Source organism: Nerophis lumbriciformis, linkage group LG29 (genome assembly GCF_033978685.3).
Source record: "Nerophis lumbriciformis linkage group LG29, RoL_Nlum_v2.1, whole genome shotgun sequence".
Lineage (NCBI taxonomy): Eukaryota > Metazoa > Chordata > Actinopteri > Syngnathiformes > Syngnathidae > Nerophis > Nerophis lumbriciformis.
The window spans coordinates 33631758-33657500 of NC_084576.2; the positions used below are offsets into that span (position 1 = coordinate 33631758).

The following is a 25743-nucleotide window of genomic DNA, read 5'->3' on the forward strand; positions in this document are numbered from 1 at the left end:
ATTCTAAGTTTTCTCGCGAAATTGTGACCTTTTTCTGGTGAAATTCCAACTCATTTTTCACAACAAGCTTTTTTTATATTTGCATAGTATGTATATATTATTAATGTTGTAAATACACTTCTTTATATATCTAGAAAGGCTGGTCCTAAAGAGGTAGGCATTTTTCTCAGGTCTCAAGAAGGTAACAAATACAAAAGTGTGTGCGTGTGTGTGTGTGTGTGTGTGTGTGTGTGTGTGTGTGTGAGACCATCCATTCCCACTCGGCTGGCCTGGGAACGCCTCGGGGTCCCACAGGAAGAGCTGGACGAAGTGGCTGGGGAGAGGGAAGTCTGGGCTTCCCTGCTTAGGCTGCTGCCCCCGCGACCCGACCTCGGATAAGCGGAAGAAGATGGATGGATGGCATATCGTTTTGCACATTATTGCTTGGTATTTCAATGACTTACTTTTTAGTGAAATAACTCTGACCTCCTTTATTTACGTGGTATCAGCAGGCCTCCAATTTGAACTTTTTAACGTCGAGGCAAGTGTTGCCTTAGAGGACGACTCATATTTTAGGGAACCAAGGCAAACATTATTTTCTTTCCAGGCAGGGGCTAACCCTAACCCTAACCCTAACCCTAACTTGTTTCAAATCATATCATTTTCTATATTATTGCTTTGTATTTCAATTACTTCCTTTTTAGTAAAATAACTCTGACCTAGTTTATTTACATGGAAATGTAGTAAACCACTCGTCACCCAGCCTGATTTGTATCAACTAACCCTGAACTGTGGAACACAAACCACACACCTCTACAGGAACCTCTAAATCCGGTAACAAGAGGTTCCAGGAACCCAAAGTTCCAGGTGAAAAGGCTCTATGTTGAGGTGGCCCCCAGTACCATGGTCCTGCCCATTTCAAAAAAAAGGATCCACCCACCTGATGATCTTGGATCTTGCGCCCGACTACACGGAAGGCGTTGCTTCCTGTGTGGTGGTAGATGTGGACTCTGCTGAAGCCGGTGGAACCTCCCGCCGGAACCCACTTCTTATTGGCGTCGTCGTAGACCATGACAGCGGCCCGGGCCTGGCAGATGCTCTGTTCACTGGAGGAGGAACAACACAAACACAAAAACCTTAGGATACAACCTTGGAATACAACCTTAGGATAAAACCTTAGGATAAAACCTTAGGTTAAAACCTTAGGATACAACCTTAGGAGAGAACCTTAGGATAAAACCTTAGGATAAAACCTTAGGTTAAAACCTTAGGATACAACCTTAGGATACAACCTTAGGATAAAACCTTAGGTTAAAACCTTAGGTTAAAACCTTAGGTTAAAACCTTAGATTAAAACCATAGGTTTAAAACCTTAGGATAAAACCTTAGGATACAACCATAGGATAAAACCTTTGGATAAAACCTTAGGATACAACCTTAGGATAAAACCTTAGGATAAAACCTTAGGATACAACCTTAGGATAAAACCTTTGGATAAAACCTTAGGATACAACCTTAGGATAAAACCTTAGGATAAAACCTTAGGATAAAACCTTAGGATACAACCTTAGGATAAAACCTTAGGTTAAAACCTTAGGATAAAACCTTAGGATACAACCTTAGGATACAAACTTAGGATAAATTCTTAGGATTAAACCTTAGGATACAACTTTAGGATACAGCCTTAGGATACAACCTCAGGATAAAACCTTAGGATACAACCTTAGGATACAACCTTAGGATAAAACCTTAGGATAAAACCTTAGGATACAACCTTAGGATAAAACCTTTGGATAAAACCTTAGGATACAACCTTAGGATAAAACCTTAGGATACAACCTTAGGATAAAACCTTAGGATAAAACCTTAGGATAAAACCTTAGGATACAACCTTAGGATAAAACCTTAGGTTAAAACCTTAGGATAAAACCTTAGGATACAACCTTAGGATACAAACTTAGGATAAATTCTTAGGATTAAACCTTAGGATACAACTTTAGGATACAGCCTTAGGATACAACCTCAGGATAAAACCTTAGGATACAACCTTAGGATACAACCTTAGGATAAAACCTTAGGATACAACCTTAGGATACAACCTTAGGATACAACTTTAAGATACAACCTTAGGATACAACCTTAGGATACAACCTTAGGATACAACCTTAGGATAAAACCTTAGGATACAACCTTAGGATAAAACCTCAGGATAAAACCTTAGGATACAACATTTGGATAAAACCTTAGGATAAAACCTTAGGATACAACCTTAGGATACAACCTTAGGATAAAACCTTAGGATAAAACCTTAGGATACAACCTTAGGATAAAACCTTAGGATAAAACCTTAGGATAAAACCTTAGGTTAAAACCTTAGGATACAACCTTAGGATACAACCTTAGGATACAACTTTAGGATACAACCTTAGGATACAACCTTAGGATATAACCTTAGGTTAAAACCTTAGGATAAAACCTTAGGATAAAACCTTAGGATACAACCTTTGGATACAACCTCAGGATAAAACCTTAGGATACAACCTTAGGATACAACCTTAGGATACAACCTTAGGATAAAACCTTAGGATACAACCTTAGGATACAACCTTAGGTTAAAACCTTAGGATATAACCTTAGGTTAAAACCTTAGGATACAACCTTAGGATACAACCTTAGGATACAACCTTAGGATAAAACCTTCGGATACAACCTTCAGATACAACCTTCGGATACAATCTTAGGATACAACCTTAGGATACAACCTTAGGGTAAAACCTTAGGGTAAAACCTTAGGGTAAAACTTTAGGTTAAAACCTTAGGATAAAACCTTAGAATACAACCTTAGGATACAACCTTAGGATACAACCGTAGGATATAACCTTAAGATAAAACCTGAAGATAAAACCTTAGGATAAAAGGATGTATTTTGTTTGTTGTTGTGGTAGAACTCAGGGTTATACTGCCATGCTTTTATTGTGAAGCATGAAGTCATTGTGGGCATGTTTTAATGTTGTTACCACTGTGTTACATGGCCTGTTCTAACACGGGCAGAATGTGGCTCGGCATCGTCTTGCTGAAATAAGCAGGGGCGTCCATGATAACAACATATGTTGCTCCAAAAGCTGTATGTACCTTTCAGCATTAATGGTGCCTTCACAGATGTGTAAGTTACCCATGTCTTGGCCACTAATACACCCCCATACCATCACACATGCTGCCTTTTACACTTTCACCCTAGAACAGTCCGGATGGTTCTTTTCCTCTTTGGTCCGGAGGACACGACGTCCACAGTTTCAAAAAAACAATTTGAAACGTGGACTCGTCGGAACCACTGAACCTTTTTCCACTTTGCATCAGTCCATCTCAGACGAGCTCGGGCCCAGAGAAGCGTTTCTGGGGTGTTGTTGATAAACGGCTTAGGCTTTTGCATAGTAGAGTTTTTAACTTGCACTTACAGATGTAGTGACCAACTGCAGTTACTGACAGTGGCTTTCTGAAGTGTTCCTGAGCCCATGTGGTGATATCCTTTACACACAGATGTCGCTTTTTGACGCATTCAATGTTTTTTTCCATATTCTCTGAACCTTTTGATGATATTAGATGGTGAAATCCCTAAATTCCTTGTTGAGAAATGTTGTTCTTAAACAATTTGTTGTTGACAAAGTGGTGACCCTCGCCCCCGTCCTTGTTTGTGAACGACTGAGCATTTCATGGAAGCTGCTTTTATACCCAATCATGGCACCCACCTGTTCCCAATTAGCCTGCTCACCCGTGGGATGTTCCAAATAAGTCTTTGACGAGCATTCCTCAACTTTATCACTCTTTTTTGCCACTTGTGCCAGCTTTTTTGAAACATGTCACAGGCATCAAATTCAAAATTTCGAGCACCAGTCATAGACAATTTAAAGTGAAAAGCACATTTTATTTTTGACTCGCATACAAAACGTTCTAACTTGGATTGTTTCCCTGGCTTGGAGACTCTCCTGAAGGACAGTGCAGCGAAGACACAACAAACTCCCTTCTTGTCGCTCATGTCACGGGCATTCAATGTTTTTTTCCAGATTCTCTGAACCTTTTGATGATATTACGGAGCGTAGATGGTGAAATCCCTAAATTCCTTGTTGAGAAATGTTGTTCTTAAACAATTTGCTCAGGCATTTGTTGACAAAGTGGTGACCCTCGCCCCGTCCTTGTTTGTGAATCCATCCATCCATCCATCCATCCATCTTCTTCCGCTTATCCGAGGTCGGGTCGCGGGGGCAGCAGCCTAAGCAGGGAAGCCCAGACTTCCCTCTCCCCAGCCACTTCGTCCAGCTCCTCCCGGGGGATCCCGAGGCGTTCCCAGGCCAGCCGGGAGACATAGTCTTCCCAACGTGTCCTGGGTCTTCCCCGTGGTCTCCTACCGGTCGGACATGCCCTAAACACCTCCTTAGGGAGGCGCTCGGGTGGCATCCTGACCAGATGCCCGAACCACCTCATCTGGCTCCTCTCGATGTGGAGGAGCAGCGGCTTTACTTTGAGCTCCCCCCGGATGACAGAGCTTCTCACCCTATCTCTAAGGGAGAGCCCCGCCACCCGGCGGAGGAAACTAATTTCGGCCGCTTGTACCCGTGATCTTGTCCTTTCGGTCATAACCCAAAGCTCATGACCATAGGTGAGGATGGGAACGTAGATCGACCGGTAAATTGAGAGCTTTGCCTTCCGGCTCAGCTCCTTCTTCACCACAACGGATCGATACAGCGTCCGCATTACTGAAGACGCCGCACCGATCCGCCTGTCGATCTCACGATCCACCCTTCCCTCACTCGTGAACAAGACTCCGAGGTACTTGAACTCCTCCACTTGGGGCAAGATCTCCTCCCCAACCCGGAGATGGCACTCCACCCTTTTCCGGGCGAGAACCATGGACTCGGACTTGGAGGTGCTGATTCTCATCCCAGTCGCTTCACACTCGGCTGCGAACCGATCCAGTGAGAGCTGAAGATCCTGGCCAGATGAAGCCATCAGGACCAAATCATCTGCAAAAAAGCAGAGACCTAATCCTGCAGGATCCCCTCAACGCCTTGACTGCGCCTAGAAATTCTGTCCATAAAAGTTATGAACAGAATCGGTGACAAAGGGCAGCCTTGGCGGAGTCCAACCCTCACCGGAAACGTGTCCGACTTACTACCGGCAATGCGGACCAAGCTCTGGCACTGATCATACAGGGAGCGGACCGCCACAATCAGACAGTCCGAAACCCCATACTCTCTGAGCACTCCCCACAGGACTTCCCGAGGGACACGGTCGAATGCCTTCTCCAAGTCCTTGTTTGTGAATGACTGAGCATTTCACGGAAGCTGCTTTTATACCCAATCACCTGTTCCCAATTAGCCTGTTCACCTGTGGGATGTTCCCAAATAAATTCCACTTTAATGCCAATGTTCGAAGGTGTGATTGAGAAGGCGCCGGTCAATCGGTCCTAAACCGTAGCCGTTTTCTACGAACTCTGGATCACTTCAGTTGCTGACAAAGTCATGGTTTCACTTCCTCACGTCACGGAATCTCCGATTTGAATTCTACTGTTAAAAGGTTACAAAAGACGAACAGGTCAGCCCAGAATAGCGCAGGAAATGAAAGATGAGCGCATGTTCCACCTCCGTCATGAATGGTAATAAGGCTTTAGAGAGCGCTTCTGACTTCAGAGAGGAGGAGAGCAGCTCGGGGGGCTTCACCAGCCTGCATGTGCCAGGATTAGTGGGTGAGCTGCGGCTGTTGTCTACAACCAGCAACAGATTTGTGCTGGTGTGTTCAGGGAACTGGAAGGAACAAAAAAAAACGTGTCGGTTGAAATCCACACAAGGAAAAAAAAAGAGTGAATTGGAATATTTGTACACGGAAATACTGACTCGTTTCTCTACTGATGGTTACGAGTTACATAACTAGCCAACAGACTTTTCTAAAAATAGACACCAAAAAAGTGGGGGAGGCGATTCCTGGCATATCTTTTACGTGAAGCTTAAAAGAAAGAAAAAAAAAAAGACATTTCTTCTTGCATAAAACATTCCAAGCGTCCATTTCCCAACACTTATCCAACCCCAAAAAAAGATTTTGTGATGATAAAAAAGTGTAAGTGTAAACTTCTTCTCACTCCTTTTCAAATATGTAAAAAAAATAAAATAATTTAGTTTTTTTCCGTTTTTTATTCTCCATTGTTTTCATTTTGTTATAATGGCTGTTAAGCACTCTATTGGATCAGGCTTGTTCTTGTTTTTTTTTGCATATTTGAAATAAAAATATCCATCCATCCATCCATCTTCTTCCGCTTATCCGAGGTCGGGTCGCGGGGGGCAGCAGCCTAAGCAGGGAAGCCCAGACTTCCCTCTCCCCAGCCACTTAAAAGGTGTCTAATGCTTAAACCAAAATTAAACAAAAGGTGAGTGCCCCTAAGAAAAGGCATTGAAGCTTAGGGAAGGCTATGCAGAATGAAACTAAAACTGAACTGGCTGCAAAAGTAAACGAAAACAGAATGCTGGACGACAGCAAAGACTTACTGCGGAGCATCCGAACGTGACATGACAATCAACAATGTCCCCACAAAGAAGGATAAAAACAACTGAAATATTCTTGATAGCTAAATCTATGAGCAGGCAGTTAGGAAAAAAGCTAAGAAAATGATTTCCAACTCACAACACCCACTCTTTCCTGAATATGGAACCCTGCCATCAGGGAGAAGACTCCGGGTCCCACTATGCAAATCTAACCGCCTTAAATTATCATTTGTCCCAGCCTCCATTAAGCTGACCAACAATGTGCAATAGAATTTTAATACATAGGTTAGCACTTTTTTAGCACATAGCACTTTAGCACATAGCACTTTAGAACTAAGCACTTTAGCACACAGCACTTTATCCATGAGCTCTAGTGCAATGCACATTGGTACTTTATCTTTATCTCCATACTGTAGATTTGATGCCTACATCAAAGTGCCACCTATGTCTATCAAGCTCCATGTTCTGATGTTTAAATGTTAGTTGTATGGTTGTGGTTGTGTCTGTGCTTGTGTTTTTCTTCTGTTGTTTTTGGGTATGTTAAGAAAGCAATGATGCACTGTGCCCAAGACAAATTTCCCCGCGGGGACAATAAAGTTGAACCTTGACCTTGACCTTGACCTAACACAAAGTAGATGCGGGAAATATCGCTCAAAGGAAGACATGAAACTGCTACAGGAAAATACCAAAAACAAGAGAAAAAGCCACCAAAATAGGAGCGCAAGACAATAACTAAATTACTACACACAGGAAAACAGCAAAAAAAACTACAAATAAGTAAGTGTCAGTACACCTACTTTGAGACAAGAGCTATAGTGATGCATGCTTAGTTATGCTTTAAAGTCCATCCATCCATCCATTTTCTTCCGCTTATCCGAGGTCGGGTCGCGGGGGGCAGCAGCCTAAGCAGGGAAGCCCAGACTTCCCTCTCCCCAGCCACTTAAAAGGTGTCTAATGCTTAAACCAAAATTAAACAAAAGGTGAGTGCCCCTAAGAAAAGGCATTGAAGCTTAGGGAAGGCTATGCAGAATGAAACTAAAACTGAACTGGCTGCAAAAGTAAACGAAAACAGAATGCTGGACGACGGCAAAGACTTACTGCGGAGCAAAGACAAGGTACATCCGAACGTGACATGACAATCAACAATGTACCCACAAAGAAGGATAAAAACTACTGAAATATTCTTGATAGCTAAATCTATGAGCAGGCAGTTAGGAAAAAAGCTAAGAAAATTATTTCCAACTCACAACACCCACTCTTTCCTGAATATGGAACCCTGCCATCAGGGAGAAGACTCCGGGTCCCACTATGCAAATCTAACCGCCTTAAATTATCATTTGTCCCAGCCTCCATTAAGCTGACCAACAATGTGCAATAGAATTTTAATACATAGGTTAGCACTTTTTTAGCACATAGCACTTTAGCACATAGCACTTTAGAACTAAGCACTTTAGCACACAGCACTTTATCCATGAGCTCTAGTGCAATGCACATTGGTACTTTATCTTTATCTCCATACTGTAGATTTGATGCCTACATCAAAGTGCCACCTATGTCTATCAAGCTCCATGTTCTGATGTTTAAATGTTAGTTGTATGGTTGTGGTTGTGTCTGTGCTTGTGTTTTTCTTCTGTTGTTTTTGGGTATGTTAAGAAAGCAATGATGCACTGTGCCCAAGACAAATTTCCCCGCGGGGACAATAAAGTTGAACCTTGACCTTGACCTTGACCTAACACAAAGTAGATGCGGGAAATATCGCTCAAAGGAAGACATGAAACTGCGACAGGAAAATACCAAAACAAGAGAAAAAGCCACCAAAATAGGAGCGCAAGACAATTACTAAATTACTACACACAGGAAAACAGCAAAAAAAACTACAAATAAGTAAGTGTCAGTACACCTACTTTGAGACAAGAGCTATAGTGATGCATGCTTAGTTATGCTTTAAAGTCCATCCATCCATCCATTTTCTTCCGCTTATCCGAGGTCGGGTCGCGGGGGCGGCAGCTTAAGCAGGGAAGCCCAGACTTCCCTCTCCCCAGCCACTTAAAAGGTGTCTAATGCTTAAACCAAAATTAAACAAAAGGTGAGTGCCCCTAAGAAAAGGCATTGAAGCTATGCAGAATGAAACTAAAACTGAACTGGCTGCAAAAGTAAACGAAAACAGAATGCTGGACGACAGCAAAGACTTACTGCGGAGCATCCGAACGTGACATGACAATCAACAATGTCCCCACAAAGAAGGATAAAAACAACTGAAATATTCTTGATTGCTAAAACAAAGTAGATGCGGGAAATATCGCTCAAAGGAAGACATGAAACTGCTACAGGAAAATACCAAAACAAGAGAAAAAGCCACCAAAATAGGAGCGCAAGACAATTACTAAATTACTACACACAGGAAAACAGCAAAAAAACTACAAATAAGTAAGTGTCAGTACACCTACTTTGAGACAAGAGCTATAGTGATGCATGCTTAGTTATGCTTTAAAGTCCATCCATCCATCCATTTTCTTCCGCTTATCCGAGGTCGGGTCGCGGGGGCAGCAGCCTAAGCAGGGAAGCCCAGACTTCCCTCTCCCCAGCCACTTAAAAGGTGTCTAATGCTTAAACCAAAATTAAACAAAAGGTGAGTGCCCCTAAGAAAAGGCATTGAAGCTATGCAGAATGAAACTAAAACTGAACTGGCTGCAAAAGTAAACGAAAACAGAACGCTGGACGACAGCAAAGACTTACTGCGGAGCAAAGACAAGGTACATCCGAACGTGACATGACAGTCAACAATGTCCCCACAAAGAAGGATTAAAACAACTGAAATATTCTTGATTGCTAACACAAAGTAGATGCGGGAAATATCGCTCAAAGGAAGACATGAAAATACCAAAACAAGAGAAAAAGCCACCAAAATAGGAGCGCAAGACAATAACTAAATTACTACACACAGGAAAACAGCAAAAAAAACTACAAATAAGTAAGTGTCAGTACACCTACTTTGAGACAAGAGCTATAGTGATGCATGCTTAGTTATGCTTTAAAGTCCATCCATCCATCCATTTTCTTCCGCTTATCCGAGGTCGGGTCGCGGGGGCAGCAGCCTAAGCAGGGAAGCCCAGACTTCCCTCTCCCCTAGCCACTTGGTCCAGCTCCTCCTGTGGGACCCCGAGGCGTTCCCAGGCCAGCCGGGAGACATAGTCTTCCCAACGTGTCCTGGGTCTTCCCCGCGGCCTCCTACCGGGCGGACGTGCCCGAAACACCTCCCTAGGGAGGCGTTCGGGGTGGCATCCTGACCAGATGCCCGAACCACCTCATCTGGCTCCTCTCCATGTGGAGGAGCAGCGGCTTTACTTTGAGCTCCCCCCGGATGGCAGAGCTTCTCACCCTATCTCTAAGGGAGAGCCCCGCCACCCGGCGGAGGAAACTCATTTGGGCCGCTTGTACCCGTGATCTTGTCCTTTCGGTCATAACCCAAAGCTCATGACCATAGGTGAGGATGGGAACGTAGATCGACCGGTAAATTGAGAGCTTTGCCTTCCGGCTCAGCTCCTTCTTCACCACAACGGATCGATACAGCGTCCGCATTACTGAAGACGCCGCACCGATCCGCCTGTCGATCTCACCATCCACTCTTCCCTCACTCGTGAACAAGACTCCGAGGTACTTGAACTCCTCCACATGGGGCAAGATCTCCTCCCCAACCCGGAGATGGCACTCCACCCTTTTCCGGGCGAGAACCATGGACTCGGACTTGGAGGTGCTGATTCTCATCCCAGTCGCTTCACACTCGGCTGCGAACCGATCCAGTGAGAGCTGAAGATCCTGGCCAGATGAAGCCATCAGGACCACATCATGTTTAAAAAGCAGAGACTTAATCCTGCAGCCACCAAACCAGATCCCCTCAACGCCTTGACTGCGCCTAGAAATTCTGTCCATAAAAGTTATGAACAGAATGGGTGACAAAGGGCAGCCTTGGCGGAGTCCAACCCTCACTGGAAACGTGTCCGACTTACTACCGGCAATGCGGACCAAGCTCTGACACTGATCATACAGGGAGCGGACTGCCACAATCAGACAGTCCGTTACCCCATACTCTCTGAGCACTCCCCACAGGACTTCCCGGGGTACACGGTCGAATGCCTTCTCCAAGTCCACAAAGCACATGTAGACTGGTTGGGCAAACTCCCATGCACCCTCAAGGACCCTGCCCAGAGTATAGAGCTGGTCCACAGTTCCACGACCAGGACGAAAACCACACTGTTCCTCCTGAATCCGAGGTTCGACTATCCGGCGTAGCCTCCTCTCCAGTACACCTGAATAGACCTTACCGGGAAGGCTGAGGAGTGTGATCCCACGATAGTTGGAACACACCCTCCGGTTCCCCTTCTTAAAGAGAGGAACCACCACCCCGGTCTGCCAATCCAGAGGTACCGCCCCCGATGTCCACGCGATGTTGCAGAGTCTTGTCAACCAAGACAGCCCCACAGCATCCAGAGCCTTAAGGAACTCCGGGCGGATCTCATCCACCCTCGGGGCCTTGCCACCGAGGAGCTTTTTAACTACCTCGGCAACCTCAGCCCCAGAAATAGGAGAGCCCACCACAGATGCCCCAGGCACTGCTTCCTCATAGGAAGACGTGCTGGTAGGATTGAGGAGGTCTTCGAAGTATTCCCTCCACCGATCCACAACATCCGCAGTTTTTTTTTGTTTTTTTTCTTTTCAAATATGTAAAAAAAAAAAAAAGTAAAAAAAAAAAAAAGAAAGTCCATTGCTCATTTTGTTTAGTTTTTTTCCGTTTTTTATTCTCCATTGTTTTCATTTTGTTATAATGGCTGTTAAGCACTCTATTGGATCAGGCTTGTTCTTGTTTTTTTTGCATATTTGAAATAAAAATATATCAAATCAAATCAAATCAAATAAAAATATAGATTTCTCCCTCCCCCACCCCACGCCTTCACCACCGCTTGTTTCCCCTCAGGGTGATGGACGGCTGGCAGCGCTTCATAGCAGCAGTCGACCTCCAGGGTCCCAACTCCCCGCCCCTCTGTTGCGAGTTGTTGTGTTGCGAGTTGTCGTAATTAAATGTAACGTGTTTATGTGTGCATGGCATGGAGGTTTTTCCCCACTCCAGACTAGACCCCCTTAGGAGCCCAGTCTAGATTGTATTTTTTTACTCATCTTTTTCCCCCAGCGTTTTACCTTTTTCTTATCTTTTACGGGGCGCCTTTGGCGACCCAACAGCGTTCCGGTTCTGTAACCCTGTACACTGTTGGTTTGTCTCATCTTGAACGGGTTTGTGATGAAAACATAGTTTTGTTGTACTTGTGCAATGACAATAAAGACCTATCCTATCCTAGTAGTATCGACCAGATACGCTCCTGGACTTGGTATCATTACAGTGGATGTCAGGTTAAAAGTTAAAGTACCAATTATTGTCACACACACACTAGGTGTGGTGAAATTTGTCCTCTGCATTTGACCCATAGGGTTAGGGTTAGGGTTAGGGTAACCCTAACCCTAACCCTAACCCTAAGGGTCAAATGCAGAGGACAAATTTCACCACACCTAGTGTGTGTGTTAGGGTTAGGGTTAGGGTTAGGGTAACCCTAACCCTAACCCTAACCCTAACCCTAACCCTATCCCATTTTTATAGTCTTTGGTATGACTCGGTCAGGGTTTGAACTCACGACCTACCCATCTCAGGGCGGACACTCTAACCACTAACCCACTGAGCAGGTAGTATTTCTACATTCACCCATTCACACACACATTCACACACCGATGGCCCTAACCGCCACCCATCAGGAGCAAGGGTGAAGTGTCTTGCTCAAGGACACAACGGACGTGACGAGGTTGGTAGAAGCTGGGGAGGATCGAACCAGGAACCCTCAGGTTGCTGGCACGGCCACTCTCCCAACCATGGCACCACGCCGTTCTCGTGTACGACTTTCTTCGACGCTGCCACAGAAAGACATAACTTATGCCGCTCCTTCTTGGTCTCGTTTTGTCCACCAAATGTTTTATACTGTGCGTGAATGCACAAAGGTGAGCTTTGTTGATGTTATTGACTTGTGTGGAGGCACATTTTAGCTAATCGATGCTAACATGCTATTTGGGCTAGTTATGAGTTATCTCACCCTCTGAGAAGTTGGGGAATTCACTTTAAAAATGCAGTCGGAACGCGTCGAGGATGGTTTGTCGTGATCCCAATATGCAGAGCACAGCGGGAGACAGCGTGCAGGTAAAAAGGTATGTAACGCTTAAACCAAAAATCAACAAAAGGCAAGTCCCGCTAGGAAAAGGCACTGAAGCGTAGGGATGGCTATGTAAAACAAAAGTAAAACTGAACTGGCTACAAAGTCAACAAAAACAGAAATGCTGGACGACAGCAAAAACTTACAGCGTGTGGAGCAAAGACGGCGTCCACAAAGCACATCCCGTACATGACATGACAATCAACAATGTCCCCACAAAGAAGGATAGCGTATGCACAGCTTAAATAGTCTTGATTGCGAAAACAAAACAGGAGAACACCAACAAAACAGGAAGGGTCACCAAAATAACAGCGCAAGACAGGAACTAAAGCAATACACACAGGAAACAACAACAAACTCAAAATAAGGCATGACAACCTGGTGGAGTTTAATTTTTTAACCTTTTCTGCTGGTGGTGTGCCTCCTATTTATTTTTTTTATGAAAAAAATGTGCCTTGGCTCAAAAAAGGTTGAAAAAAACTGGTGTAACATGTATAACAACAAACTGTAGCTACATGGTTATTGTATTGTGGTTTTATTTTTGAAATGTAGTAGAAAGTCCCCGAACAACTGTTCTGACAGAACCTCACATGTACAGTACAAAGACCACTGGACCTTTCTTTTAAGGCGGAACAAAACAAGAAGAAGTCAAAAACCACTGGACCTTTCTTTTAAGGCGGAACAAAATAAGAAGAAGTCAAAGACCACTGGACCTTTCTTTTAAGGTGGAACAAAACAAGAAGAAATCAAAGACCACGGGACCTTTCTTTTAAGGCGGAACAAAACAAGAAGAAGTCAAAGACCACTGGGCCTTTCTTTTAAGGCGGAACAAAACAAGAAGAAGTCAAAGACCACTGGACCTTTCTTTTAAGGCGGAACAAAACAAGAAGAAGTCAAAGACCACTGGACCTTTCTTTTAAGGCGGAACAAAACAAGAAGAAGTCAAAGACCACTGGACCTTTCTTTTATGGCGGAACAAAACAAGAAGAAGTCAAAGACCACTGGACCTTTCTTTTAAGGCGGAACAAAACAAGAAGAAGTCAAAGACCACTGGACCTTTCTTTTAAGGCGGAACAAAACAAGAAGAAGTCAAAGACCACTGGACCTTTCTTTTAAGGTGGAACAAAACAAGAAGAAGTCAAAGACCACTGGACCTTTCTTTTAAGGCGGAACAAAACAAGAAGAAGTCAAAGACCACTGGACCTTTCTTTTTAAGGCGGAACAAAACAAGAAGAAGTCAATGACCACTGGGCCTTTCTTTTAAGGCGGAACAAAACAAAAAGAAAGTCAAATAAGAACAAAATAGTAAGACGTATAGGGAGTGAGACTCGAAACAAAGTCTTGGGAAAAGCCTTCAAAGAAACTCCAGTTCTGATTTTGTGAGACCACAAATGTGTCAGGTTTTGACTACACAGTGGCACTATGCACAGTGGTGGTCTATGGAGGGTGTGGCACTATGCACAGAGGTGGTCTATGGAGGGTGTTTCCAGGGTTGAGAGTACAGACTGTGTGTTCCTTGGCAAACTGCGAGTTTTAACGAGGGTTCAATCACGTTACCTTGTCACACCGACACAGGGCGCACATTCACAAGGACGCAGGTCTGGACTTTATTAGAATGCAATCCTCGGGTTGAAGTTGTGCAAACCAACAATTGACTGCCTTCAGCTGCGATGCTAACAGTGGACTAAGGTAAACATCGTGTGCAAGTTGGTGAATACATGACTTGTGTCCAATGTCTGTGGATATTTAAATGTCCCTTTCAGTACGTGCAGGTTTCGATTGATGACGTGACCAGGGGGCGTGTCTTCATTGTGATGAGGGGCGTGTCTTCATTGGTGGTCAAAAGTGTACGTACACTTGTAAGGAACATGATGTCATGGCTGTCTTGACTTTACAATTCCCGAAATTCCTTAATACCATTTCTCAATTGAAAATGTTACTACTTCAACATTTCGACCGTTTTGAAAAATTCCAACACCAACCATTTCAACTCATTCAGAACATTCAATTTTCCCATAATTACCAAATTTCCATGAAATTCCCATTGAAATTAATGGGACATTTTCCAAAGTTCAACAACTCCCAAATTTTTCATCCGATTCAAACCATTCCACCTTCAAAATATTCAGCCTGTTGAGGAATTGTGTGTTCTACTTCAATAATTATTTTGAAAAATTCTCAGATTTCCTAGAATTCCCAGTTTTTAGGGAATTTCCCCATTCAAAACGAATTGTCCATTTTTCAAACTTCCACAGTTCCCACATTTTTCGACCGATTCAAACCATTCCACCTTCAACACATTCAACTCAACCTGGAAATTCAAACAACTTTTTTTCCACGTTAAACAAATTTCCAGGAATTCCTGTTTTTTTCTAACCTTATTTCCAACCTTTTTTAGTGCGATGACTCCTTTCACATTTTTCAACCCGTTTCAACCGTTCCAACGTCAAAACATTCCTCTGAGTCAGGACAAAAAAACAATTTGGTTTAAGAACTTGAAAATTTCCCGGTTTTCCCGTTTTAAAAAAAAAATCCCGCTTTTCCCAAATTTTCAGGAAGTCCCCACTGAAATGAATTGGACATTTTTCAAACTTCCACCATTTCCACATTTTTCAACCTATTCAAACCATTCCACCTTCCACACATTCAATTCATCCTGGAAAGTCAAACAACCATTTTTCCACGTTCAACAAATTTCCAGGAATTCCTGTTTTTTTCTAACCTTATTTCCAACCTTTTTTAGTGTGATGACTCCTTTCACATTTTTCAACCCGTTTCAACCATTCCACCGTCAAAACATTCCTCTGAGTCAGGACAAAAAAACAATTTGGTTTAAGAACTTGAAAATTTCCCGGTTTTCCCGTTTAAAAAAAAAAAATCCCGCTTTTCCCAAATTTCCAGGAAGTCCCCACTAAAATGAATTGGACATTTTTCAAACTTCCACCATTTCCACATTTTTCAACCCATTCAAACCATTCCACCTTCAACACATTCAACTCATTCTGGAAATTCAAAGAACCATTTTTCCACGTTCAACAAATTTCCAGGAATTCCCGTTTTTTTCTAACCTTATTTCCAACCTTTTTTAGTGTGATAACTCCTTTCACATTTTTCAACCCGTTTTCAAGCGTCAAAACATTCCTGTTAGTCAGGACAAAAAACAATTTGGTTTAAGAACTGGAATAATTTCCAGTTTTCCCGAAATTCTGTAATACCATTTTTCAATTAAAAAACTGTTACTACTTCAACATTTCTTGACCGATTTAAACAATTCCAACACCAACCAATTCAGCTAATTCAGGACATTCATACTTCTTAGTCAAAAAAACAATTTGGTTTAAGAACTTGAACATTTCCCGGTTTTCCCGTTTTTAAAAAAAATCCCGCTTTTCCCAAATTTCCAGGAAGTCCCCACTGAAATGAATTGGACATTTTTCAAACTTCCACCATTTCCACATTTTTCAACCTATTCAAACCATTCCACCTTCAACACATTCCACTCATCCAACTAACACTTTCCCAAGTTCCAAACCAAATCCCAGTTTTCCTGGAAATTCAAACTCTTCAACATTGAAACTTTTCTTACATTCATGCTACATTCTGTCAGCATTTCACTTCAACTTCAGCATAGGAGCATTCACACGCAATTCCTCCAGGAATTGCCTCATCTAGTTCCAAGGTTGCTATTTCATCAAGGAGGACATCTGAGGAATATGCTGAAACATTTCAACACACAGCATGCAATGAATGTGGCGTTTCTGAACCGCGCTGCAGTAGCGGTCGTCTGACGTAAATACAACAGGTATTAATACCGCCGATAATGTTGGTGCTATTAGCTGTGAAATGGAAATGAATGGTTTCTCTGTCGGAGCATGAGGAGACATATCCTGACCGGTTTGGAGACGGGCTGTAGTTGCTCTAATTCACATCAGCCGTGAGTTTTTCACCGCGTCAGGAAAGAGTACGCCTCGTCCCAGGAACGATCACCATGCAGTGACTAAGTTTGTGGTTAAAAGCTTGCAACAATTTGCCACACAGACGCTCCTTCAATTGTAGTCGGAGAAAAGTTACATGTTTCCCCCCCCCAACCACATTTTGGCTCAGTCGTCACATTATACAGGTGGAACTCATCAAATTAGAATATGGCGTTCAAGTCCATTCATGTCAGCAAATAACTTCAAATGTGAAACAAATACAAAGATTCTTATACATATTAAAAATGTTAATTTTTGGGGTAATTTCTACGTTTTATTTTGTTAAATTATCACAAGGAATATCTAAACATGCTTCACTACACACCGTAGGAGGATAAAATAGCTCACCGGCGTCACAATGTAAACAAATGCCATGGGTGGATCTACACCTGACATCCACTGTAATGATACCAAGTACAAGAGCGTATCTAGTCGACATTACTATGATTACATCCATATTTTTTTTATCCTTTTAAAAAAATGTATATTGTGTTTATAAAGTCAGTAAATATGTCACATGAGGACTTTGAATATGACCAATGTATGATCCTGTAACTACTTGGTATCACATCCATACCTAAATGTGTGGTATCATCCAAAACTAATGTCAAGTATCAAATTATTACATTTTAACAGAAGTGTAGATAGAACATGTTCAAACAGAAATATTAACAGTAAATGAACAAGTGGATGAATAATCCATTTTTACAAACGGTGTCTGTAACAGGGCAGTAAAACGGCTCATCAGACAAAACAGAAGTCACGGTCATGGACCCACTAGCTGCAGAAGCTAGCTCTACAATCATCTAAACAGACACATGGGGACTTTAAATATGACCAATGTATGATCCTGTAACTACTTGGTATCACATCCATACCTAAATGTGTGGTATCATCCAAAACTAATGTCAAGTATCAAAGAAGAGAAGAATAAGTGATTATTACATTTTAACAGAAGAAAATAAGCACATATTAACAGTAAATGAACAAGTAGATGAATAATCCATTTTTACAGTTTGTCCCTCATAATGTGTAGAAAATAATAGGTGTATAAATGACACAATATGTTACTGCATACGACTAATTAGGAGTTGGTGCCTTCCACCATGTTGAGGTGTGTATAATTCAGGTAAACACTCACACACACACACCTGCTGTTCACTAGTGAGGCCACAAGAATAGCAGCACATATTTTCACACAAAAAGGTGAAATCTCACTTTAAGCTTCAGAGAAATCATTGAGACTATAAGCTCCCTTTCTTGTTTAACAGTAAATATCTCATTTATTCCGTGGCGGCCCACCTAGGCCTTCAGTGATGTCCCACTTCAATGATGACCTCTCCAAATACCACAGTTGATGTCACCACATGACCATGTCGGTGTAATCATGTTTTGTTTTAGTCATGTTTTGTTTAGTTATTGGACTCTTTAGTTTCTGGCTCTTCACTCCCTGGTCCTGTTTCCATAGTTACCCATTAGTTTCACCTGTTTCACGTTTGGACTCATTGTGCACTCTTGTTTGTCACCATAGCAACCCATTAGTTTTCACCTGTCACTTCACGTTTTGAGTCACGCACCTGTTTTCACTAATCATGTCTGTAGTATTTAAGTTCATTGTTTCCAGTTTGTCGACCTGGTGACATCCCCCGCATTCTTACCCCTGTCACACTCTGTCTACCTCTGCACATTTCATGCCATAGTCCAAGTAAGTTTTTTCTATTAATGCCACAGTTAGTGTTTTTGTTTAATTGTTCACAGTTTTTTTGTTTCGTTAGTCAAGTTTGTACATCCGCCTTGAGCGCGCTTTTTGTTCCTTTGAGTGTTATTATTAAATATGTATTTACTTTTCACGCCATGACCAGTCCAGCTTTACTTGCATCTCGGGAAAACAAACACACCATAGTCCACGTCTTGACAGGCTGGAGAAATACTATACACAAACACATTTACTGTGCATTGAAGCACATCAACAGTGTACAAAAGGGGCTATTTTCTAAATAAAATATTTGAACCCACAATTTGTAGGACACATCAACTCACAACTTTAAATATCCTTTTTGAAAATGGAATTGCAAATATACAAAACCCGAAACCAGTGAACTTGTCACGTTGTGTAATTCGTAGATAAAAAGAGAATACAATGATTTGCAAATCAACTTATATTCAATTGAATAGACTGCAAAGACGAGATATTTCACGTTCACACTGAGAAACTGACGTCCACAGTTTCCCAAAACAATTTAAAATGTTGACTCGTCGGCCCACAGAACACTTTTCCACTTTGCATCAGCTCGGGCCCAGCGAAACGTTTCTGGGTGTTGTTGATAAATGGCTTTGGCTTTTGCATAGTAGAGTTTTAACTTGCACTTACAGATGTAGCGACCAACTGTAGTTACTGACAGTGGTTTTCTGAAGTGTTCCCAAGCCCATGTGGTGATATCCTTTACACACCGATGTGGCTTTTTGATGCAGTACCGCCTGAGGGATACAAGGTGCGTAATATCATGGCTTGCGTGCAGTGATTTCTCCACATTCTCTGAACCTTTTGATGATATTACGGAGCGTAGATGGTGAAATCCCTAAATTCTGTCAAGACTTGGTCTTGGGTGTGTGCTTTTCCGGGACGCAACGGAAAGTTGGCTCGGGCGAGACGGGAATGAAGGTACATGATTTATTTATTATTATCAAAAAAAAAAAAGGAATAAATGAAAGCGCGCACAGTGGCGGAGAATAAACTATGAAACCAAAAGACTATAGCAAAAAAAGTACAAATGAAAAGCACGCACAGTGGCGGAGAACAAACTATGAAAAACAAAAAGACTATAAACATGGAACAAAAACTTACTTGGCTTGGACAAAAATAGTTGCATGAAGAATGGACATGGAAAGAATGGACAGAGCATAAATGTGGTGAGGTCGTCAGGACGAACAACAGAAAATGAATGAACTTAAATACTATGGACATGATTAACGAAAACAGGTGCGTGACTCAAGACGTGAAACAGGTGCGTGACGTGACAGTTGAAAACTAATGGGTTGCTATGGTGACAATCAAGAGTGCACAATGAGTCCAAACGTGGAACAGGTGAAACTAATGGGGTAATCATGGAAACAAGACAAGGGAGTGAAAAGACAGAAACTAAACAAAACATGATTACACAGACATGACAAATTCCTTGTTGAGAAATGTTGTTCTTAAACAATTTGTTGTTGACAAAGTGGTGACCCTCGCCCCCGTCCTTGTTTGCGAATGACTGAGCATTTCATTTATACCCAATCATGGCACCCACCTGTTCCCAATTAAGCCTGTTCACCCGTGGGATGTTCCAAATAAGTCTTTGACGAGCATTCCTCAACTTTCTCACTCTTTTTTGCCACTTGTGCCAGCTTTTTTTGAAACACGTCGCAGGCGTCAAATTCCAAATGAGCTAATATTTGCAAAAAATAACGTTAAATATCTTGTTTTTGCAGTCTATTCAATTGAATATAAGTTGAAAAGGATTTGCTTTTGGGGTTTGTTAGTTTCTCTTTAAATATCCTTCTTCAAAATGGCCTTGAAAATACATTTTGTTCTCCTTCTTTGTGGGTTAAAAAAGTATCTATATTACATTAATCCGCGGTCAAACCGGTGAGTGTCCAATCACAGGAGGCGTTAAAAGGTGAGGCCAGCTAGAAGGTCTTACTGACAACAACTGGTGATCTGATTGGCTATGGTAATTGTCTATCAACTGTATGTGTCCCTTCACTTTACAGTGCACACACATTGTTGATTCTGAAGGCAGATTTGCTACAGCATGGCAACATAAGATAGCTGAATTCTGATTGGATACAAACTCTAAGCATAATATGACATGAAGACAATATGAATACTTTTACATATTTAGGGAAAGTCAATTACTTTGATCTTTAATTACGATCATGATTTCTGGGTATGTTAGGCCTTGCTGGACCACCACTGCATTTATTACATTTGTTCTGAAAGTGTCTTTATAATTACCAAGTGTCTTAAATATAGAAGTCAGCCAAGTATCTGAACCAGGCCCTCAGGGAGCCCGGCAGTAGCTACACAAGCACCAGGAGATAAATCCTTGGAACAACCTCTCACAGTTCTTTTTGTACTTGGATTTATTTTCATTTTTGTACGCCCTAGAAAAAGGTATGGTATGTACTTCGGTTTTAAAGGTGAAACTGCACTTAAACTCACAATATGTTTGTGTCTATATGCTTCACTGCTGAGAGTATTTGGCAAGCGCCGTTTTGTCCTACTAATTTCGCCGGTCCTTGAACTCACCATAGTCGCGTGGACTGTGACGCGACAGTTTGTTTTACGTGTGAATGGTAAACGGGTAATACTTGTATGGCGCTTTTCTACCGTACTCAAAGCGCTTTGACACTATTTAAAAGTTAAAGTAGTGAAGTGAATTATATTTATATAATAATAAATAATATCGCCCGGAGTTCCTTAAGGCTCTGGATGCTGTGGGGCTGTCTTGGTTGACAAGACATCGGGGGCAGTACCTCTGGATTGGCAGACCGGGGTGGTGGTTCCTCTCTTTAAAAAGGGGAACCGGAGGGTGTGTTCTAACTATCGTGGGATCACACTCCTCAGCCTTCCCGGTAAGGTCTATTCAGGTGTACTGGAGAGGAGGCTACGCCGGATAGTCGAACCTCGGATTCAGGAGGAACAGTGTGGTTTCCGTCCTGGTCGTGGAACTGTGGACCAGCTCTATACTCTGGGCAGGGTCCTTGAGGGTGCATGGGAGTTTGCCCAACCAGTCTACATGTGCTTTGTGGACTTGGAGAAGGCATTCGACCGTGTCCCTCGGGAAGTCCTGTGGGGAGTGCTCAGAGAGTATGGGGTTTCGGACTGTCTGATTGTGGCGGTCCGCTCCCTGTATGATCAGTGTCAGAGCTTGGTCCGCATTGCCGGCAGTAAGTCGGACACGTTTCCGGTGAGGGTTGGACTCCGCCAAGGCTGCCCTTTGTCACCGATTCTGTTCATAACTTTTATGGACAGAATTTCTAGGCGCAGTCAAGGCGTTGAGGGGATCTGGTTTGGTGGCTGCAGGATTAGGTCTCTGCTTTTTAAACATGATGTGGTCCTGATGGCTTCATCTGGCCAGGATCTTCAGCTCTCACTGGATCGGTTCGCAGCTGAGTGTGAAGCGACTGGGATGAGAATCAGCACCTCCAAGTCCGAGTCCATGGTTCTCGCCCGGAAAAGGGTGGAGTGCCATCTCCGGGTTGGGGAGGAGATCTTGCCCCAAGTGGAGGAGTTCAAGTACCTCGGAGTCTTGTTCACGAGTGAGGTAAGAGTGGATGGTGAGATCGACAGGCGGATCGGTGCGGCGTCTTCAGTAATGCGGACGCTGTATCGATCCGTTGTGGTGAAGAAGGAGCTGAGCCGGAAGGCAAAGCTCTCAATTTACCGGTCGATCTACGTTCCCATCCTCACCTATGGTCATGAGCTTTGGGTTATGACCGAAAGGACAAGATCACGGGTACAAGCGGCCCAAATGAGTTTCCTCTGCCGGGTGGCGGGGCTCTCCCTTAGAGATAGGGTGAGAAGCTCTGTCATCCGGGAGGAGCTCAAAGTAAAGCCGCTGCTCCTCCACATGGAGAGGAGCCAGATGAGGTGGTTCGGGCATCTGGTCAGGATGCCACCCGAACGCCTCCCTAGGGAGGTGTTTAGGGCACGTCCGACCGGTAGGAGGCCGCGGGGAAGACCCAGGACACGTTGGGAAGACTATGTCTCCCGGCTGGCCTGGGAACGCCTCGGGGTCCCACAGGAAGAGCTGGACGAAGTGGCTGGGGAGAGGGAAGTCTGGGCTTCCCTGCTTAGGCTGCTGCCCCCGCGACCCGACCTCGGATAAGCGGAAGAAGATGGATGGATGGATGGATGGATGGATGGATGGCTATTATAGCTAGTATAGACACTTACGTCATGTGTTGCCTTCATTATAAGACTTAATATACGGCTTTTCATTTTCTGCGGCTCCAGACATGTTTGTTTTTTGTACTTTTGGTCCAATATGGCTCTTTCAACGTTTTGGGTTGCCGAAACCCTGGACTAGGGGATCGAACCTGGAACCCTGAAGTTGCTGGCACGGCCACTCTACCAACCCGAGCCATACCGAATATCGTTCTTAGGAATTTGGAAAAGGGGCTATGATGAATGAAGCTCGGGTCTGTGGGAGATATTGTGTATCCATCCACCCATCCATTTTCTACCGCTTGTCCCTTTTGGAGCCTATCTCAGCTACATTCGGGCGGAAGGCGGGGTACATTCTGGACAAGTCGCCACCTCATCACAGACAACATTCACACACTAGGGCAGGGGTCGGCTCTAGAGCGCCGCCCTAGTGGCTCTCTGGAGCTTTTTTAAAAATATATGAAAAATGGAAAAAGATGAGGGGAACATTTTTTTATTTTGTGTTAATATGGTTTGTGTAGGAGGACAAACATGACACAAACCTCCCTAATTGTTATAAAGCACGCTGTTTATATTAAACATGCTTCACTGATTCCAGTATTTGGCAAGCGCCGTTTTGTCCGACTAATTTTGGCGGTCCTTGAACTCACCGTAGTTTGTTTTACATGTGCAACTTTCTCCGACTTTCTAGGACGTGTTTTATGCCACCTCTTTTTCCTGTCTCATTTTGTCCACCAAACTTTTTATACTGTGCGTGAATGCACAAAGGTGAGTTTTGTTGACGTTATTGACTTGTGTGGAGTGCTAATCCGACATGTTTGGTCACTGCAAGCTAATCGATGCTAACATGCTATTTAGGCTAGCTGTATGTACATATTGCATCATTATGCCTCATTTGTAGCTATATTTGAGCTCATTTAGTTTCCTTTAAGTCCTCTTAATTAGGGCCCGCATGGCCCATTGCATAAGGACTCCCAAAGGGAGTCCTTATGCAATGGGCCATAAGGACCTATTGAATTTGTAAGATTTTATTATTATTCTTTATTCTTCCGCCGCCACTTTAAACTGTAATTTGACCCACTTAACATGCTTCAAAACTCACCATATTTGACCCACACATCAGGACCTGCGAAAATTGCCTTTTTAAGAAAAAACCGAACCACAAAACTCAAAATTGCGCTCTAGCGCCCCCTACGGAAAAAAAAAACTAGACTGCCTGTAACTCCCACTAGGAAGGTCGGAGAGACATGAAACAAAAACCTTTATGTAGGTCTGACTTAGACCTAGATTTCATAATAGTATATTCTCGGGCAAAAATCAACAGGAAGTTGGCAATTCCCCCTTCAAGACAAAAAAGTACTAAAAACAGTAACTTTTGCCTCTTTGAGCTGTAATTTGACCCCCTTAACATGCTTCAAAACTCACCAAACTGAACGCACACATCAGGACTGGCAAACATTGCGATCTGAAAAAAAAAAAACCTAACCCCAAATCTCAAAATTGTGCTCTAGCGCAATTTTTTAATGAAACGCACCAAAAACTGCTCCTCGGATGAAAAAACTGACAACACTGCCTGTAACTCTCCCTGGGAAGGTCGAAGAGACATGAAACAAAAACCTCTATGTAGGTCTCACTTAGACCTACATTTCATAAATTGACAACCCCCAGCAAAAATCAACAGGAAGTTTGCTATTCCCCCTTCAAAACATTTTTTTTTGTAAAAACCGGTCACCTTCCTTCAAAAACTATCTCCTCTGAGCGCGTTTGTCGTTTCGGCTTCAAACTAACACAGGAGAGAGATTAAACCCTTGTGTATAAAATAACAGAACAGCTTTTTAATACCTGCTCCGGTTTTGATTTTATGACCCTTCAAAGACCCGCTGCGCTGATGCTGCTGCGCTGCTGTTTTTTTTAAGATGGCTGCTTAAAAGCAGGAAGCACCAACGTGACCACACAATGCAGACAAGGTAGGTACACTAGACAAAAGTCTTGGGACACTTCAGACTAAAAGTAGACAAAAGTATTGGGACACTTAGGACTAGCACCTGCCAAATACGCGGGCCCGACCAATGCTGCTTGCAGCTTTAATTCAATTTATATCTCATGACACACTATCTGTATGTAATATGGCTAATATGGCAAATTGTTTTTTGTATTTTTGGTCCAATATGGCTCTTTCAACATTTTGGCTTGCCGACCCCTGCCCTAGGGCCAATTTCGTGTTGTCAATCATATAATCATGTGATGCAACCTGTCAGTAAAACCAAATACCGTATTTTCCGCACCATAATGCGCCCTGGGTTAAAAGCCGCGCCTTCAATGAACGGCATATTTCAAAACTTTGTCCACCTATAAGCCGCCCCGTGTTATAAGCCGCATCTAACTGCGCTAAAGGAATGTCAAAAAAACAGTCAGATAGGTCAGTCAAACTTTAATAATATATTAAAAACCAGCGTGATGTGGGCGCGCATGGAGTCGTATATCAACATGGACAAAGCTGCGTGAAAAAAGCCACCCGGCTTCTTCGCGTAAACTTCCCTTAACCACTCGCTCATCTTTTCTTCATCCATCCATCCCTTCGAGTTAGCTTTTATGATGACGCCGGCTGGAAAGGTCTCTTTTGGCAAGGTCTTCCTTTTGCATATCACCATGGGTGGACGTTTCTGGCCATTAGCATGGCAAGCTAGAACCACAGTGAAGGATGACTTCTCATTCCCTGTGGTGCGAATATTCACCGTACGTGCTCCCGTTGTATCCACAGTGCGGTTCACAGGAATATCAGTTGCTGTGAAATAGTAATCCGTGTGCGGATGGAGAGATTGCGTCTTTTCATGAACCGGATCCCTGACGCTTAGTAGGAGCCATTTTGTGGTCTTTACAGATGTAAACACACAAAGGAAATGAAACGTACGGTATACCCGCGCGCTTTTTCTTCTTCTACGCGGGCGGGTGGTTGCTTACAGTAGAAGAAGCGCTTCCTGTTCTATGGGGGCGGGTGCTTACCTTGGCGGTTGCTTGCGTAGAAGAAGAAGCGCTTCCTGTTCTACCGGGAAAAAAGATGGCGGCTGTTTACCGAAGTT

General features: G+C 43.1%; 1 protein-coding gene across 4 annotated transcripts in view; it reads right to left on the minus strand.

Annotated features, from left to right (window-relative positions):
- enah (ENAH actin regulator) overlaps positions 1-25743 on the minus strand; it is a 165088-nt gene that overhangs the window by 92078 nt on the left and 47267 nt on the right. For all 4 annotated transcript variants that reach the window (XM_061924464.1, XM_061924462.1, XM_061924461.2 and 1 more), the window contains exon 2: positions 920-1085. In XM_061924464.1, coding sequence (XP_061780448.1) covers positions 920-1085 — 166 coding nt within the window. The remainder of the gene's footprint in view (positions 1-919; positions 1086-25743) is intronic.